The 20,140-nt window shown below is 34.9% G+C and overlaps 1 protein-coding gene across 19 annotated transcripts in view; it reads right to left on the bottom strand.

Moving 5' to 3' along the window:
- Window positions 1–20,140, bottom strand: part of LOC139152140 (RNA binding protein fox-1 homolog 3-like) — a 109,475-nt gene that overhangs the window by 18,412 nt on the left and 70,923 nt on the right. For 14 of the 19 annotated variants that reach the window (XR_011556568.1, XR_011556570.1, XR_011556571.1 and 11 more), the window contains one exon: window positions 2,758–3,057. Coding sequence is in view for 6 of the 19 variants with exons in the window: in XM_070725237.1 (XP_070581338.1) it covers window positions 2,758–3,057 (300 nt within the window). In the remaining 13 variants the exon portion in view is untranslated. Of the gene's footprint in view, window positions 1–2,757; window positions 3,058–3,362; window positions 3,580–9,728; window positions 10,041–20,140 lie in introns of those variants that run through there. The other 5 variants (XR_011556578.1, XM_070725239.1, XR_011556572.1 and 2 more) reach the window with 4 other exon arrangements.

Raw genomic sequence — 20,140 nt, 5'->3', positions numbered from 1 at the left:
AATTACCCGAAATTTACCAATACAGTGTGTATTTGAAATTCAAAATGGCCACTATGCCTGTGTTAACTCTATGGGAAATATTCAGTTTTTGACTTTCACAGTAATAACAAGGTGAAAATTTTACTTTCTCCAAGAGCTTCAAAATGAGCCCATACAAATGGTAGATCAGAAAAGGGTTTTAAAATTTGAGGGTCCAAATATCTGTCCCCATGGTGCATAATACCTGAAAGAAGGCTGTTGATAATTTTTGCCAGTACTTATCCTGATATATGGTGATATTTTTATATCCAAGATGGCCTATAACAATATATTTTGTGAATTTTTCAAATCAAAGAGACAAAAGCTTTTGTATCTTAAGCATTATATAGTGAATGAATTAAACATTGATAAAGCCAGAGAGTGGAAGCTTGGCAACAGTATGCCCACTGGTTTCTTACAATGATATTATACTGTAGAAGCTATCCTCATAATTTCTATCTGCATATTTATTGATTAAAATGTATCCTTAAAAAAACATACTCTAACCATTAAATTATCGATGACAGACTAAGAAATGGGCCTGTGATTCCACATCTACTAGTTTACAAACATTGTCCTTTTCCTATTAGGGAATTTCATGTCAGTTTGTATTTCATGGGTAGTAGTTAGTACTTTACACTAATTTTACACATGTTTTAACTTGTAATTTTAGCATTACAATCATGTTATAATATCATTCCTTTTTGCTGATGAATTTATGTTGAGCAGTTCAAGAACAAAAGATGAACATTTATGTCAGCGTCTGTTTGGGCAAGGACTGTACCAATGAGATAGGATTGTAACTTTAATATTGGTACAACACATGTATTTCAATCCATCTGGTTTCAGTGTGATATGCATGCTCAGTTAATGGCTAAAATAGAACATCCATAAAAATAAAATTTAAGTTCCATCTGACCTGCGTCAAAGATAAATATCTGTTGTAACATCTGCAAACATCATGAGTATATATTAATGCCACGTAATGCATTTCATATTGTTTCATATTGCCTGCAAGGCCATTCATTCTATTACATTTACAATTCTTTTCTACTTTTCTAAATTGTCCATCTTTCCACAACCATATTTAAACCTCTATTGTTGCCTCTGTGATGAATAATTGCGCAAAGGATGGAATGGTTTCACCCAGACACCACAATATGCTTCATATCCCTGCCACCAAGGCTATAAACAAATCATATGAGCTAGTCATTGACACTAATTGCACGCACCATAATATTATAATTATATTCCAATTCCCAATTTTCTACTAACCTATAAGTTACAGTGTAAGTAATCTTACTTTGAAATCAGATGGCCGAACCTCTGATCTTTGACAATTCCACCATGATTGTTAGATTAACAATACTGTTAGGATTACTTAATTTTTTAATGAACGATATCAAGAGAAGGCAAACTTTGGTGACGGTTTCCATAACAATATTTCTACTTGGTCAGATTTTGATCAACAACCTGTTTCATTTTCAAATCATTGAGTGTTGTATACACAAGGTAGCTCACATCAATCATAGGCCATTATGCATTGAACTTTCTTCCTAGAGAAAGCATTGTATTTGTAGTAAATGTATTCTATATGCAATTACAAAGATACTACAACCCAGTACAGACTTTGGCAGTCCATGTCAGCACAGTGACTGTTCTATAGCTTAGCTCAGAAGTAATGCTGAGTTAATCCAACACAATTTTATAAATCCTTAAAGACTGCATACATGGCAATTTGCTGGCTGCAGACAGTGCCTAATTACTTTGACACTTTGTGCAGAGAGGTAACATAGTTTCATGTCATTTGCACAATACCAGTAACACACTGAGGCATTATTATAAAACTTTTAGAACAATGCATTGGGAAATATGAAGAAAGTCTTGACGTTAATGCCGACAAAGCAAACAATGTCCCGTGGATATCAAATGATATGATGAATACACTGAATCTCATCTAAATTGTTGACTGATGGGCTAATCAAAATTACTCCAGCCATAACCATGCTCTTCCGGTCACTGTAGAATGAATTATCACCTAAGTGGACACACATCAACTTCACATTGTACAGCCATATAAACTCTCCTATTCTACTCTTATCAGTAAAATTATTCCGTACCAATTTTGACTATCCAATGAGCATCAAAACATGAAATGTACAAGATTATAATATATGATATTTTTCATGGTACAAAGATTGAACAAATTTCAAGGTACAGACTGTACACTGGCTCCACATCAAAATGAAAGGAAGAAAATGATGATGATGATCATGTGCATTTACACAGACTTTGCACTACATGTAAGTATTACTTTGAAAAAAAGCAGCACTTTGCCAAGATTTTGACAGCAAACTTCAAATGTCATGTCTTTGAAAAACAAGGCTGAGACAAATTTAGATTCTCGCTTTCCATTCCACTGGCAATCATATCACAGTTTTTCATCATAGCACTCTGGAACTAGCTGAAATAAACTCCTGGACCAGTGACATCCTTTCAGTGCCCCTGTTTAGTATTTCTGAATATTATCAATTGCATGTTAGTCTACTTGTGGCTATTGTAGAGTTTGTGGTGTACAAAGTTAAAAAGTCTATAATTTTCTAGTAGTAAAAACTTTTGACTGGTTTTTATAGCGGCACTAAATTTGTTCTACTGGTATATATAATGTTGCAAAACCTGGTATTCGTACCAGAATGTTCATATGTACAATTAATTTTGTTCTGAAAGTATGGAACTTACTGTTTGTTGGACATAGGCTGGTTGAGTTGTTTGGTCAGTAGCTGTACTACCCTGTGGAGGTGGTGGTTGAGTCACATACGCTGTCTGCTCAGCTTGTGCTTGGCTGTATGGTACTGGCTGTACTTCTTGTGGTGGCGGTTGGCTGTACGCTGGCTGTTCTGCCTGGCTTGGTGTTTGAGGTGGGGCTACATAGGCAGGTTGACCCTGTTGTGGATAGTCCAGACCATTTTGTGGGTACTGTTGTGGTGGGTATGCTGGTGCAGGCGTCAATTGGGGCTGTCCTGCCATGTGTATTGGATGCTGTAATGAAACATATGAGATACAAATTCTGTATTAATTCAAACAATTGTACAACAACCATGTAACCTTGGAAATAACCTGAATTTAGGGTTACATAGGCACTATAGCAAACAGACTATGCAGGCTGTAGGATGCAATTCATCCACACTTGAATAAAAAGATATCAAAGCACCAGAAAAAGTTTTCATTATTTCTGTGGAACAGGAACAATCTCTTTAAAAAAACTGTTAACATGATTATTTCCCAAATGCTACCATGGTACCAGATGATAAAGTCAACATAAATCATCAACACTATGAACTTACAATATAGAACATCAGGAAAAGTAAATCTGGTTGGAAAGAAAGAGTTTTACATGTAAAAGCAACCAGCAAGATCTATAACCACAAACAAATTCTGGACTACATGCAAATGTCCACAGGTAATCTTATCTACAGTTGCCAAACGTGAGTCAATGATGTCCTGTCTGCTCCATTGCAACTGGACAGATATGTTAACGCTTCACATTATCACAAATAATTTGCAGGTGTACTGAATGGGCAAGATGATCCCATCCAGCCTGTATAACTGTGATTGGTCAAACTGTGTCACATGACTGTGATGCCCTTTGCATTGGTTGGCACACATTGTACTTTCGTTAGAAGTGAATAACAAGCCCACGGAGACAACAATCTACTAAGCCATTTTAGGAAATGATATTTCTGACACTGAAAAAGGTTTTCACTTTTGTTTTTGTCTATTTTGGAATTGGTTGTTCTAAGTGGAAACAGCTGTTGTGTTGTTAAATACAGTGAGTACCATATTGTGGCAGGCATTATGCAAATGTCTTGCTGTAACACAGCTATTAATATGTCACCTTTAACAAGCCTTTTATGAATTCATCTAACATTGAAAATTAACACGCATTTGCTGTTCATTCACACTGAAGGACACAGTTTCCTCTATCCATCCTCAGAGTTTTTACCCATACGAACAAAATTCATCCATTTTGTTTACAGGCCACACTGATATCGAGGGTAACACAACACAAATATTGCAAAATGGCCACTTTCATCTTGTGACAGCTTGTAACCTATATCAATGTGTGTATTATGCATGAATTTTACATGTATTTTGTCATTTTTAATCTCCCAATGCGTCATAGAAATGTACAACCTGCTACCTATATAAAATTCTTCATAAACATTTGTATCAAGCTCTACAACGTGTAATTTTCAGGCAGAAAGGAAAGTACTGATTTACAAAATATCTTTTAATACAAGTCATCGTTGATGACACAGTCCCCGCTTGTACATTTTGTTATAATCTTTGGTGTCCAGGTAGCTGTGGTCTAGGTAGCTGTGGAATGACATTGATGCAACGGGTGCATCAGGCCTGTGACTTGCATAATAAAGTAATCAGAGGAACGTTCAATAAATTACTCATCTCTGCCAGTAATGACCACTGAAGGAACTTTTGATTACATCACACATAACGATGCCCTCACTGCCTCTAGTGTCATGACGGCACATACTATAAACATGGTTTGGTGGAATTTTCGAAATGGTATGGGACAGAGTATGTTATTAAATCAGCCATTTCGGATCATATAATGAAACAAATTAATGTGCACAAGAATGCAGCCATTGTATTTTATCTTCGTATCACGTTTGAACAAAATCAGTCCATCGAGGGACAGTGACCTATGTTTATGTTTCAAAGACATAAAAAAATCACACCAAAATTGAAATTAAATGGCTGTCTATTGACCATATGGATCATAGCACAAAATTAGTAGACATGCATATGTATGCCATAGTACTTTATCGTTGTACCAAGTCTCAACAACATTGGTTAAGGAATATTTGCATATGATTAAACCTCAAAGACATGAAAAAATCCAAAAATGACCATCTGACAGCGATATTGGAAAAAAATGACAATCTGGCAGACATATTGGAACATGTCACAAAGTAAATTGGCATGTATATGTATGCCATAGTGCTTGATCTTTGTGCCAAGTTTGGACAAAATAGGTGTAATGACCTTTGAATTACGCTTCAAAGACATGCAAAATTCCAACAAAATGGCAGTTCTGCAGCCATATTGGATCCTATCGCAAGGTTAATTGATACATGCACATGTATGCCATAGTGCTTTGCCTTTGTGCCAAGTTTGAACAAAATCGGTTCAAGGATGTTTGAGTTATAGTTCAAAGACATGAAAAAAATCGCAAAAAAATGACCAACTGTCGGCCATATTGGATCATATCACGAAATAAATTAGTGTTCATATGAAGGGCATAATGTTTTGCTTTTGTGCCAAATTTGAATAGAATCAGTTCAAGGATGTCTGAGTTATGGTCCAAAGACATGAAAAATCGCAACAAAATGGCCGCCTCACGCCCATATTGGATCATATCGCAATATAATTCGACATGCATATGTAGGCCATAGTGTTATGCCTTTGTGCCAAGTTTGAACAGAATTGGTTCAAGGATGTTTGAGTTATGGTTCAAAGACACGAAAAATCGCAAACAAAATGGCCGCCTCGCGGCCATATTGAATGGTATCGCAATATAATTCGACATGCATATGTAGGCCATAGTGTTATGCCTTTGTGCCAAGTTTGAACAGAATCTGTTCAAGGATGTCTGAGTTATGGTCCAAAGACATGAAAAATCGCAACAAAATGGCCGCCTCGCGCCCATATTGGATCGTATCGTGAAATAATTTGACATGGATATGAAAGCCATAGTGTTTATGCCTTTGTGCCAAGTTTGAACAGAATCTGTTCAAGGATGTCTGAGTTATGGTCCAAAGACATGAAAAATCGCAACAAAATGGCCGCCTCGCGCCCATATTAGATTATATCACAAAATAAATCGACGTGCATCTGTAGGTCATAGTGCTATGCCTTTGTGCCAAGTTTGAACAAAATTGGTTCAGTAGTGTCTGAGAAACTGTTGATGACGGACGGACGGACGGACGGACGGACGGACGGACGCACAGACGGGACCCAATCTATAAGTCCCCGCCGGACTTCGTCCGCGGGGACTAATTACCACTCTAAAAGTTGCTCAATATTTCAAAATGAATCATTGTAGAATTAAATTTGACTGCATGTAAATATCTGATATTGTACCGGTACATGCATATGATACAATTGACTGTTTTTACAACATTACTCCAGAATACAGCCACTAATTTTCAAGCTCTGGAAACAATCACTAGATTGTAGACAAGGAAATAAGAGCAAGTAGTATTTCGCCATTTCATAAAATCCTAAACTTAAAGGCTAAATATAGTTGCAAACCCAATATCACATAATATGTGAATTCATATTAATTAAGGTTGAGAATTACTCTGGAAGTTTTCATAACAGAGCAGTTTACCTTCAATGCATGAACAGTAGTGTACATGAAAAAGTAAGCACGGCTTGGGAATGTATGTCTAAATATTAATTATGATATTGCTGGCATATATGCACATGATATTGCTGGCATATCTGCACATCAGTTTAAGTACCGGTAACTAGTAACCAACAATACATTAGAGTCAACTATTCATTGGTATTTTAACTGTTCATTGGTTCATTAGAAAATTTTCAGAGCTTTCAGTAGTTACCAAGATTAAACAGTATCCATGTTGCTATGGTGATGACAAAAGAATGATTGACAGATTGTAATAGCACTGAGAACAATCCTGTCTCAACACACACCAATCAGATTTTTGGAACATGTTGCGCTAAGTCACAGCATGGGCCAATCAAAGTTTTGCTAGATGTTTCCCTAATACAACAAATCAAACAAAAAAATCCTGTCCAAATCTGTTTTCAGACATGAACAAACACAGCTTTTGATTTTTTTCTATATTATCTGAGATGAAAAGATTTTTTATCATATGTATGGTGAATACATTAAAACTCTGTACAAAACTTCATTTTAAAAAAGTGAATGAATATTGAAAATTCTGGTTACTGACAAGTATTTCCGATTCTAGGATATTCAACACGGTTAGAATGGTTTTTTGATAGGATACCAATAGTTTATAGATATTCTACTGTGGTTGGTTTTCAAAATTGAAATTGACTAAAAATTGAACAAATTATTTGATTATTATTTTGGAATGACTCTCATTATCTCTTTAGAAAAAAAAAGATGGCAGAATGCACGCCATTTTGTGAACAAACCACATAAATCTGTAAATTCAGACATAACATTATGTATTCAATGTAACATAACTAACTTTCAGATCTCTATTATTCATTGCTCAATTAGCATCTATAATATTTTTGTCCTTCAACAAAATGACATGAAATGTCCACACAACTTCATTAAAACAGCAATTACCAAAGCAAGTTGTCAATGACAACTTAGCATCTATAATATTTTTGTCCTTCAACAAAATGACATGAAATGTCCACACAACTTCATTAAAACAGCAATTACCAAAGCAAGTTGTCAATGACAACCATGTTTTCAGTGTCTTTGAATATATACTTTGACTATGGTGGCAGTCTTTGATTTACTCAGCATTGTATAAAAATGTAACTGTCTCTCAATTTCAACATTTCAAAATAATATTAGTAACTGATTGTGACTCTCTCATGACCATATGATTACTACTATTTGTTGGATGCACATCTTCTAGTAATTAATTCATACACGTTAAATGTAGTTATTCTTCACTTGTTAAATTCTCAAAATGCAGAAAAGTTTTACAGACACATTTTTGCTGTGTTTTTTACAGCAAGTAATTGGTCATGGCAATTCTTTGAGCATCTATGAATTTAATCATGTCAGTAACTGCCCAACAAGAATTTGCGCCTTCTCAGCTCTATACAAATTTTGACCTTTCATAAGATTTGCTTATTAAGGAACACTTCCATTTTATCTGACCTAAACCGACTATGTCGTGATTGCTATGCTGTCTTAGGATTTCTCCCTGAGGAATTTAATGTCGGGTTAAAACGCAGAAAAACACAGACATAATCACATCTCACAGCAACAAAGGTGGTTCTGGGCAAACCAATTTGACTGAGCTTCAACAATTCCAGTGGTGAGATTTTTCCCCTCAAACCACTCCAGATGAAAAGCAGAGTAAACAGACTGTGGCATACACAGTTTCCATTCACTGACATTGAAAGGGGTAAAGTAAGTCATGATGGTTAGAGCTGCTCAAATAACAATGTACAAATTGAGAGTCAGACTGAGTTCAAATGGCAGGTATTCAGCAACCAGAAGTGAGCAGAACCTCAAATGTCTTACAACTTTTAATGCCCAACATTTGCAACACACATTTTTCCAGATTCACTTACTAATTACCAGAATAAAACTGCTTACAAAAGTTGTGACATTTCTTATTACCGAAAATGGTCCTAAAAGTACCAGCAATTATCAACCTTTGTGTCTTACTTATCATGCACAGAACCATACATTTACCGGGAATAATGTCTGAAAAGAGAATCAGTTATTCACTCTTCTCTTTTTACACTTTACATTTCTGAAACTTAATCTTTTTTTCTTAAAAACTGTGTGTAGTTTTCTGCACTTTAAGAATATCACCTTCGTTCTAAAATTGAGGTTAATAAAGCAAAATTTTAACATCTGACGGGGAGTCATATTCTTCTTGCCAAAAATCTACTTCACTTTCAGTTCTCAGGAAGTTTGTTTGAAGAAATCACACACTGATTTCTAATTTGACCATCTAAGCCACTCTCCTTCTCTTGCAATCACTTGGTGATTTTTTTACTATTCCAAGAGGAAACATATTAAGTCTGTTTATTTGTGAAATAAACTTTGCCGTGATTATCAGCTGTATAAGAACTAACAATCAGTGTTGTGTATCAATCTGGTTGGATGACTTGCTAATTGAAATAGCTAACATTCATAATTCTTGGAGTGAGAACATATCGATTTAAGTACCATGGTACAATATGACTACTATGTGATTTGAATAACAAATGAAACACTCTGTCTGTGTTAGAATATGTCCAACTCAACAAATTTCCCAAACTTTACAGTTTCAAACATAGATATTTTATCATAAAACACAAGCAAAAAAATATAAGAATATTTTTAATCTCACATTTGCCTCCCCATCACATATAAATCAATTTAAGTATGCTATGCACCTGATGCTTTTAGAGATAGAAAAGAACACGACAGAGGTGTATTTTTACTGTAACTTTGCCATTCAATGAATACTTGCCTGGGAATGCTAGTGAGTACAAATGAAATGAAGACAGCTACAGAGTAAAATCCCTAAATCTCACAACCCCATACATCAAATCTACATTGTTGAAACAGGGATACCAGCAGTGTCCATGAGTGTTTTCATACATCTCAATATACTATACATCCTCATGTATGAATTATCACCAAAATGACGGTGCTGGCTCCAAATATACTTCTCATTATCATAAAATTCTGTCAGAGTCTTGCACTGACCACTTTTTTCCCTGACTTAAAAGTTATAAAGACGGTTTTTCAGAGTCCTGTTTGTTCAGTTCAGCTGACTGACCGCCATGGCCACTATTGGATTCACCTTCAACCACATGAAATACCGACATTGCCAGACTATGACCTCAACTCAGGTACAGCTAAGCTGACTTGAATGACTGAACGTGAAAATCAGACATGTTCAGAAATACATCGGGACAACATTGTGATACATAAAGGTAAAACTTACGGCAACCATTGGTTTATGTGCATGTATGGCTGCTGGATGAGGTCCTGGCGGAGGAGGAGGAGGCATCTGACATTGTGCACAGTATAGAAGATGATGATGATGCATTCTGTTATCAGAGTCAGTGTCTTTTCAAAGGAAGATAGTCTAAAAAAGTCCTAGTGATGTGCTTGAAAACTGTCCACACATTGACTCCAGAGAGGTAAAAAACAGAGGAATACTGATTCATTGGATACTAATGCTTTGTGTAAGTTGGCCACAGCTTGTCCTGTAAATACGCCATTGTAATCCTTCTCTCACAATCGGTTTATAATTGACCGCCTGTCACCTTCATTTACATATCAATCACAATTGGTTGACAAAGGTGTCCGTTATCATGTTAGGGATGTGTGTCACTGTTTTCCCTCCCACCTCACAGTCATTACTCATTCATGTACCTATGTCAAGTGAACATGGAAAATCACATTCTCTGAATCCACATTTGTGACTAGAGAAATACCTTTTGTTTCACTGATTCAGATTTTATATTATGGATTCTCTAAAGGAAGGCCTTAGACAACTTCTGCATCCTGAACTATGTTGGCCAAGACAAGAATAATATCACACTCATTACCCTATCAGTTAAAAATATTATGTACATCATTGAATTAAGGTTTAAAGATTAACTGCAATAGCAATACATTTTCCCTCCACAAATTCATAATATTAATTATCAAGCAAGCATGATTGACTAGTAATCATGAAAACATTGAATTTTAACATTATAAATTACATATTACACAGAATGTTTAATTTAACATTTACAACAGAGGGTAGAGAAGCGACTATTGTAATGGCCCATTCACAGAAACTGATACTCTTTGCCAAAACAATAGCCCCTATCAAATATATACTACCTTGAACATACAATATGAAAAAAAAATCAATAAAAATATATTGAAGAGCAGAAGGGTGTGTAAAAATTAAGTAAAATTCAATTATTCTTCATCCCCCTAATAAAAGTATTCTTCATCCCCCTAAATTTAACTGTAGATTAGGCCAGACTTCAATCAGATTTGTTGGTCCAGTGGTGTGGAACAGTATTCCAGAAAACATTAAAACTATTCATTCAAGACACCTCTTCAAATGTGAATTGAAAAAGTATCTCTTATTAGGCTAGTTTTACCTTTAACTTGTCAAGGGTGTATTGCTTTTCTTAGAAAGTGTTGTATTGTTTTGATTCATATTATTTTTCTTATACTGTACTGATATACCGAGTCTAAAATTGTTCATCCTTATCAATTTTCTAAAAGGAACAGTGTAACCTAAATTATACCAGTCTTTGAAAACTGTTGTACATTGAGTTGTGAGGCTGAGCCGATTAGTTGCGGAATGCAACTATTTTTCAGTCCTTTTTCTCATTGAATTTTGCCAGGTTTAAATGGTCTTGTATTGTCATTTTTTTTTTTTTTTTTTTTGTTTCATGACCTATGAGAAATAAACTATTATTATTATTATTATTATTATTATTATTAATTATGATCAAAATGTATTTCTTGAAATGATTACACGCAAAAACAAGTCTGACGTCCTCTCCATTTTATTCTTTTGAGAACCTCAGATGTGGGTGATTGTGGTGTATTTAGGTATGTCAGGCACTTGGTGACACCTTAGCAAGGTGGTTTTAGAAGACCGCCTTGAAGCTTTTATAGAATGCTTTGAAAGTCAAGCCAAGCGTAACTCAGTATCGACTTCTACCTCTAACCAAGATGTTGATGCAAGCAGACAAACAATATATTAAGTCTATCAGTAACAATCTACCCTGTATGAACATGTTTGAATTTCTCACATTTGTTTTCCTATGAAAGTAAGAACTACTGATGTATTTTGAAGACAAAAATGAAATTTTAAGTCTCCCTTCTGATTTACTCGACTTTCAGACAAATGATAAATGGCTACTTGCTTACTTATGTAGAAATGCAGGGTTTATTTCTCTGTTGAATCTGACTTGGCATACATTGTACAGCTTTGGGAATTATGAGACACATACATATTTAAAGGCATGTAGAGCTATTTTTGAAAATTTCTAAAAACGAAATGAAAAATTAAGCAAATGTATCAATATAGTACACAAGTGGCTGGTAGACAGTTCTAGTACCGTAATTTTCAAAGTTTTTTATTCCACTGATATCATATCAACATCTTAGTCATGGCATTGTTCTGATAGTAATATATCTCACAATGAAAACGAAAAAACAAAACGGCAGCAGCAATCTGTGTAGGGAGCTTTGCACACTTTAAACTCATAGTCTATCCTCTGAAATACTGAATTATTGGAAAGCTATGAAATATCAAGAATAACAAAGACATTTAGATGAAAGATTTTCAAGTTTCTGAAATGGTATGACTGTTAATATGTCACTGAGAAATGCAGCATGGGATAAATATGAATACATTACTGATGGACAACTTTTCCAGTAGTTCATTTACTCTGTGCCAAAGACAGCGATGCAAGATTAACTGACTCTGTAAGCCAATACATCCAGTATTATGTTTGTCTTAGATGGAATTTCAGATGCTATTACCTGGTCTGTTGAAGTAGCAACTCTAATAATACAGAAACAGCTCAGGTTACACTCCTTGCCTCAAAGCCTACACTCCATCAAATATCACATACACCTGACAGCTAAAACCATGTTTCCTTATCAGTACAGGTGAATATAACTTTACTTATATCAAGATTTCTCATTTCCTATCAGTCTGTATTTGTCAGTTTCACAGAATACAAATTTCAGATTGCAAGACTTAGTATCTAAATTTGACCTTTGCTGGAGGTCAAATTACAACAAAATGGCTGTACTTTATACCTGAAATTACTAAAACACCAGTGTTAAAACTTGGTAAACAGGGAAAGTCTGCAAACAAACCTAACGATATCCTTTCTGATTCAACCCTTCAGTTCAGAATATTCTTGTAAGTGAAGTAACTACATCAGTTTATTAAAACTGAATTTGAAAACATCCAATCTATCAGATTTGGCCTACCAAGGTATTTAGCAATCATCTTTCTTATCTTTGAGAAAGTACATTGTAGTATGTGTAGTATGTGTAGTATGTGCAGTATGGACAAAAAAACATCAGTAAAGAATGAGGATCTGTTCTAGAAAACACTTACAGCTAAAAATATGCAGCAGTCACTCACTGGTGAAAAGAAAACAGCTTCATCAAACAACCAAACTTAACAAGGAATCTACAAGATAAGACAATTTCCAATCCTTGTATACCCACATTTTTTTTCAAGTTGTTCAGCTTCTACGGATCAATCCAGCTTTTGCCACAGGGCACAATTATTTCACGGATGATCAAATCTTACAGTCTGACAACTTTTTTCTCTTGACCTATTTGAACTGAACTGGCTCTGTCGTCACGTTCCTCATGTAAAAATAATGTTCCTTTTTATTTATGTAAGGCTAAAACCTTCCGAGTAATAAGCCTTATAATTGTAATATCGTGCCAATTTATGATGTAAACAATAAGACAACATGGATTTCACATCCAAGTAAACTTTTCTTCATATTTCCTGAAGTCAGAATGGGCTTTTCTTGTGCCCTGATGAAGTAGGACACCGTTTCAGATTTGAAGTCTGTGCGCCCATTTCCTGTGTAGGTTAAATGTACCAGAATAGAGGGTTGATGTTTTGAGGTGAAATGTATAAACAGATCCATTTGTCATTTATCTTACATATAGCCCGCCGTGAACGAACATCTCAAATTCTCATCTAAATCGATATCTCAAAACCAGCAAGCTTGAGCAATCTCTCTCTCTCTCTCTCTCTCTCTCTCTCTCTCTCTCTCTCTGATATACTTTCTACCTTTCACTTTTCTCTACTAACTCACCGTAATAATTCTATTTGTGTATTTTCTCCCATTCTTTTCCTGAAATTGCTTTCCTCAGTTATTTGTCCATGTCTCCTTGTCTCAATGCAAATATGAATCTCTTGTGTTTTATCCCTCTCTTCACAGCATGTTTAAGCATTCTTTCCAGTTGTTGGAGCCTAAATTTAATTTTCCTCCAGAGATTATTTGCTAACACCATTTGCAGCGTGGGCTGAAGCAGCCATAAAACTAGAAAATCCCCATTTTAATGATCAGTGAGCTAAATCGCAAAATTGAATGCTACATGTAATGTCAGTGACAATGCTACAGGGGTTAGATGCTCAAAAACTGCAATCAGATTTTGTTGGAACTGGATTGTTGACAGATTCAACTGCAGACAGTGAGTGATTGTCAAATACCCTTACAAGCAGTGAACAAGATTCTTAGATCTTGATGTACTACTAACGGTGTACAGTTATACTACTGATTAGTAAAGTTAACACTGGCTTGTAATTTTAGATAAGTCATTGTTTATCTGAGAACTTGTTAAAACCTGCAAATACAGTTAACAATTTACATCTATGTGTGTAAGAATGAGGGAAATTTTAAGACACCAAACTCTCACTGCATGGTGTGTTTAAAGTTACCACATTGCATGGTATCTTTAAGTAACCTAATACTTGTATACAAATTGAAGTCTCACTTTAACACATTGGCATTCTACCAGATTACAGTTTACTTGTTGAAGTTCTAGAGGCATTGCAATCAACTTCCCATGGTTTTGTGACCCTTGAGAAAAATCTCTCCATTGTTTACCTCTGTTTTGCACTGTAAACATGGTATCAAAGATTCCAGGGGAAAATGGCTGCACTGTTGAGGTGGATGCCAAATTGATAATCTAGAGTTCAAACTGATGCCAACTTTTGTTTCATGTTTTAATCATAAATTGCCAAATATCATGATACACTTGGCCCATTACATAAATCCTATAGTAAATGATAGTATCAGTAACAGCTTTTTCCATTTGTCATCTTCCACCCTTGTCATGTACGTATTCTCCTGTTTTATTATAACTGTCATTTGTAGCTCTCGACTCAGAACATAAATTAATTCTGAACAGCATGTTTGATATTGATGAATAATGCTAATGAGCCAGGTAGTAAAGGCAATATAGAACAAAGTTTGGTACAACAAGTGAAGACAATATTGATCACATGGTGTACATATGCAAATAAGATCTTAAGGTCCATTATTGAACCACAGCACCTCCAGCATCTATGGATGAACTTTGATTGGTTAAGAATATGTCAACCAATCTCCTAATAACATTCCACTTTGTGGCATCTCAAGAAAGAGTTAATTATCAAATGGAAGTTTACAACGATCTTTTTCTGTGTAAAATGTCAACTGCCAATCTAATATCATATTCTAATGATAATGTAAACAGAGACTAACTATAGTTGGATGGCATTCACTTCACTAATCTTGCATGTTTATTCAGGTTCTTTGCGGATGCTCTGCTGCATCAAACATTTTGTCATTTCACAAGATTTATTCAAAAAACATGAGCACAACAACAACTTCGTTAATTTTACCTGTACAACCATAGTAGGCCCGTCCACAGTTGTTGATTTATTTCTAAATTTAGCTGCATGTGTGTTACATCGGACACTACTGTTACAAATTTGAATAAATTTCGTCAAGTGTTACATGTGTGGTTGTTGTTGCGGCTTGTAGTCTAAGCCAGTGATATGTCTTTTCAAATGTTTATCGCAACATTGACAGTCATCTATGAAGGTATTTTTGACATCCTTGCATGTGTAATCTATCCAGAAATGTAATCAGAAACAGCATAATACATAAATGTAGTCCTTTCCAGACTTATTTATGCCATTGGGAAAAATAATGTCCCTTGATAATCAAAGTAAGACTTTCATGGCCCCCCTGTGTTATGGCGATGGTGATGATGAAAAAAGAATACAATATACTCAAAAATGTTTCATCTAGAAATTAACAAGTCCATAGCTCCTAAAATCAAATATGGAAATATTTAACTAAAACAGGTATGTTGCAGTAAAAAAATTGTAATAACTTAGCTCAGTTATTGAACGACTCTTTCAAAAATGGGGATTTTGCCGAGCGGTTTTGACTGTGATATCTTTGCGAGGTGGCTTGATAATGTAGGTTGTGAGTTGGAAACTGACCAAGACTTTCCCAAATTTTATAAGAAAGTATTGTACAAATTCATCACCAAGTACACAAAACAGGAGCAGTCAGTCCTTGGAAACTGTAAACTAAATTCGAAAGCTCAGTGTTTGACTAGCATTTTACAAAATATATGATTTTGTGACCAGATATTGGCAAAATTGCCCTGAAAATGTACACATGAGAATTTTCATAATAATTTTCACAAATTTATATTTAATCACCCTTGGGGACCTATGAATAAGATGTTTTGATGAAAGTGACAAACTGTTAAATATCTAAATTTCATCATCATTTGGTCATAAAGTAATGCGGCATCCGGAAGAACCTAAAAACCAAATCTGAGACCTATCAGACAAGTGATTCCTGAAAAAAAGGCTTGGGGGGAAAAAATAAAAAATTCCAAAGAAATACAAAAATGTGAATTTTATGCCAATTTGTAGAAATATTTAATACAATAGTCCCTACCAAAAGTTGTACCAAATGTTACATTTGGTGTAATAATTTTTGAGTTATGAACTCAACAAATTTGGTCTAAAGATGGACAGACAGATGACACACAGACTGACACAGTGATAACATTGGCCTCCTCAGTAGTGTGCTTTATGCACATTGTGGTCAAACATGACAGTCAGAAAAATTTGAAAATAATACAGTATCAGCCTACAATAAGAACTAGCATTAACAGCATTTTAGATGAAGCCGCAAGGCTATCTCAGTGAAAATTATCTCACAGAATATTATCCATTCATTGAAAGTTGCAAAATTCAAAAACAAAGACAGCTTTTAATTTCAGTGTTGTGATAAAAAAATCCCCACTAGAAATTAGGCAAGGCTTAGTTCCTTGAACTCTAGCAGCCATTAAACACATTAAACACTATGCTTTTACAATCTAGTGGGCTCCAATTTCACAATTTTATACTTTCTCTGTACAATAACTGCATGCTTACACTAATGCATTTTTCTAATAAGATTACAACACCTCTGAACCCCTCCTTTGCTGTTTTGTCTGCATTTTCTATTATTTTATGTTTGTATATCTAACATCTTTTTCTGAGAATAATTCACCTTTCCAAATTCTAAATCTGAAGAATTGTAACTGATCCCCATTCTATAATAACACTGTATAATGTATTCCATAAATATATTTATCATCTTGTCAGACTTTCAAATTGACTGCTGTTCATCCCTTTGTCACTTACAATTCACCAAGATGCTTCAATGAATGTGGCCTAGGAATGCTGCTTGATAACATTTTCAAATTACATCAACTTCCAAGAAGATTTTCATTATTATTGAATGTTTCATCGGTAAAGAATCCTTTTTCAAATTGAACTGTATCTACAATAAATGCTGAGGGAAAATAATATGATTACACAATATATATGTCAGAACTTTCTTACAAATATTTGGTATAAAACAAAGCTGATGATGTGTCACAGTAAATTCCCCAAAAAGCAGTAACTAAATCCCTGAAATCATTTTTAGAACATTTACCACCATTATTATCCTCATTAACATCACTTTGCATGAATTCTCATTCAGTTTCCCGCTGACCTTAGTGCAAGATGAATGAATAATTTGTTCAAAACGTTTAATCAGTGACACAAATATCTTCAAAACATTTCTTTAATAATTTCACAATATTCTGATGAATGCAGTTGGAACGATGAAACACGTCTTTAAGATTTTCAAACTTTAACAAACTTTGCATGACATTCATTCTTTCATGGTCAGTTACTGAAACCAAGGTAATGTCAGTGAAATCTGTAGCTGTACTGATCCCATTAAAATCTTGCACTGGGTCAAGATTATGTAAGGGGCTGCATTTCATACCGGTACAGTAACACGACCATGTGTTCTGAAATTCCATTCAGAATATTCATCAATATAAATCTATACACAAGAATATTCTTTTCATTTGATATATGCTGAGGAAGACAAGAACTGAAGACTTTGAAACTGTATTATCCTACCTTGTAGTAAAATGGATGTCTGATTAATGGCCGACTAGCCACTTTGACAAAGTGAGTCGTCATCCTCATGTGGAAGAGTGTGTAATTAAATGCTGGCAGGATGATGTTGCTCTCAGAAAGTGTCAGTTTTGGGGGTGCGCACCATTATTTGTGGGTTCCAAATCTACAACATCATTATTTGTGGTGAGTGTTCTTATTTGTTAACAATGGTATTCCACATCTATGTTCAAATCTACCCCCAGCTGAAATGGACTTGTCTTGATCTTCTATACAATCTGATATTACTCATGCAGAAATAACAACCTCCCCTAGTTCAACTGAACAAATTTGTTTCAACTGACAATTTTTTTTTTTTCGCTTTCACTTGGGCTAAAATGGTTTCTACCAAAGCAATTTAGGTGCTCATTATGGGGCAATTACGCATATTCCCTTTACTTGTCCTTTGGGACCCTATGCTTCAATCACAACACTCAATAGTAAAAGTGTTTTTTAGTCAATTGGCAAGCCCCTGTAACTGCTTCCTACATGTCACTATATTAAGTTTCAATGTAGCTCTATCTGCATAAGGTGATTTTGATGAAGACGTCTGTGGCGTCACATGATTAGATTATTGAATAAATTGCCAACATACCACTGCTATTCAATTGGCTTGCTTGCCCTCTCAAATTGTGCCCTTAGAATGGGTTGGCCAACACAATGTTACCATTAAGACTGTGCATATTTGATAATAGTGAAATGGGCATAACATCAGTTTTCAACCATTCACACACTACCTTTTAAGTAATGATAAAACTCAATGGAATGGTCACTGAATCACAATGCATCAAATGATCAGAAAAGATTAAAAAATCCATCAGAAAATGTGGAAACCAATCATAGAAATTGAATGTACCAAAGATCTCTATAAAGATGTGTCAACATATTGACTGTGTGACAACCTTTTCTGAAAAAATAAGATTGCCCGCTTGCAGTATAGACAGTAGAAGGGAGATCTGTCTAAATGCTTGAAGTGACAACAGAATTTAAGAAAGGCGGACTTATCAAAATTCCTATCGGTATGGCAACACTGACCATTGTATTGGATGAAACATAGTAAGTTTGAATTTGCTGAATTCATCCCGTTTCACCATACTCTTTGAAGATAATATTTAAGTAAAGCCTGGTTACATTACTTGGTTGAAAGCTGGACAGTTGCATTTATCTTTCTCTGCAATACCACTAGAGGGCGCTGCTACACTTTGACCTATCTCCAAGCTTCTGTGCATATAATTCACTAGAAGCAAGTCTTTTTGGTATTTACTTGGAGGGAATGTGTATTTCTATGGAAGTTTTTTTTCTAGAAATAAGTGCCAGTTTCTTTAAAACTGCTTGCCTTCATGTTTGGTTTGAAACCAAGGTCAAGATATTTTAATACACTATATTAAAGCTGGCCAACTGGAATCAAGATCCAGAACAATATGTAAGCAGGAGATTGATTGGTTGTGTGATAAACAAGATATTGAATAGAACAATATGAAGTGAAATGAGACTGAAAACTGAACAAATTAATTACATTTGACATTGTGTCTCGAAAAATTTGTTAACACCAATTGCGTTGCCTTGGTAACATATGAATAGTTGCCCTGTTGAGAAAAGTCAGTGAGAATTCAGATGGGTAAAATTACTATGGCTTTAGAAGCTGTTTGACAATTAATTACTAAATGAACGTTTATGTAGGAATTTTATTTACTTCTAATTTGAAATATTTCATATTGAGGTGCAAGAGCCTTATAATATTGAAGTCCTTCCTCTACAATCACTCATCCTTTTCACTCAATTACTCTTACAAATCTCATATCACAGGCTTCATAAAAGGTCAATCCACCTCAACTTCTGATCAGGAAATGTAAATTTCTTATGCACGGAGGCCTCAGGAAAACATTTTCATCCATGTGGCTACAATGTTTATCAAAATAGGTAAATTGCTTTAATACATAATAATGTTGGAAAATCAAAAGAGAAAGCTGGACTGTAGTAACTGTGTGGAAGGACACAATACTATAAAAAGCCTATTCATTAATATGCAGATGGATACTTTTGTGAATAAAATTAAATAAGCTGTTATATGGTGAAATTTTTATCATACACACCATGATTTGTTGAAATCAACGTAAATGTTGGACAATTCCTTGAATCTTTCACTATCATACCCGGCCATGGCAATAGTGTTGATCATTTTAAAGGAAGCTAACATACTGGCACGAAAATGTCAGACAGAAAATTTTGTACACAACACTGTCTGGCCTGCCTGAATCATTGAACTGTTTATCTGGATGAACCAAACATTCAATCTACATTGTTATCACATGGATAAAGTATTGATGTCTGGCTTTTTTGACATG

The sequence above is a fragment of the Ptychodera flava genome, chromosome 15 (assembly GCF_041260155.1).
Source record: "Ptychodera flava strain L36383 chromosome 15, AS_Pfla_20210202, whole genome shotgun sequence".
Taxonomy (NCBI): Eukaryota; Metazoa; Hemichordata; class Enteropneusta; family Ptychoderidae; genus Ptychodera; species Ptychodera flava.
The sequence above is the reverse complement of the archived record's forward strand: the minus strand, read 5'-3'. Positions and strand labels throughout refer to the sequence as shown.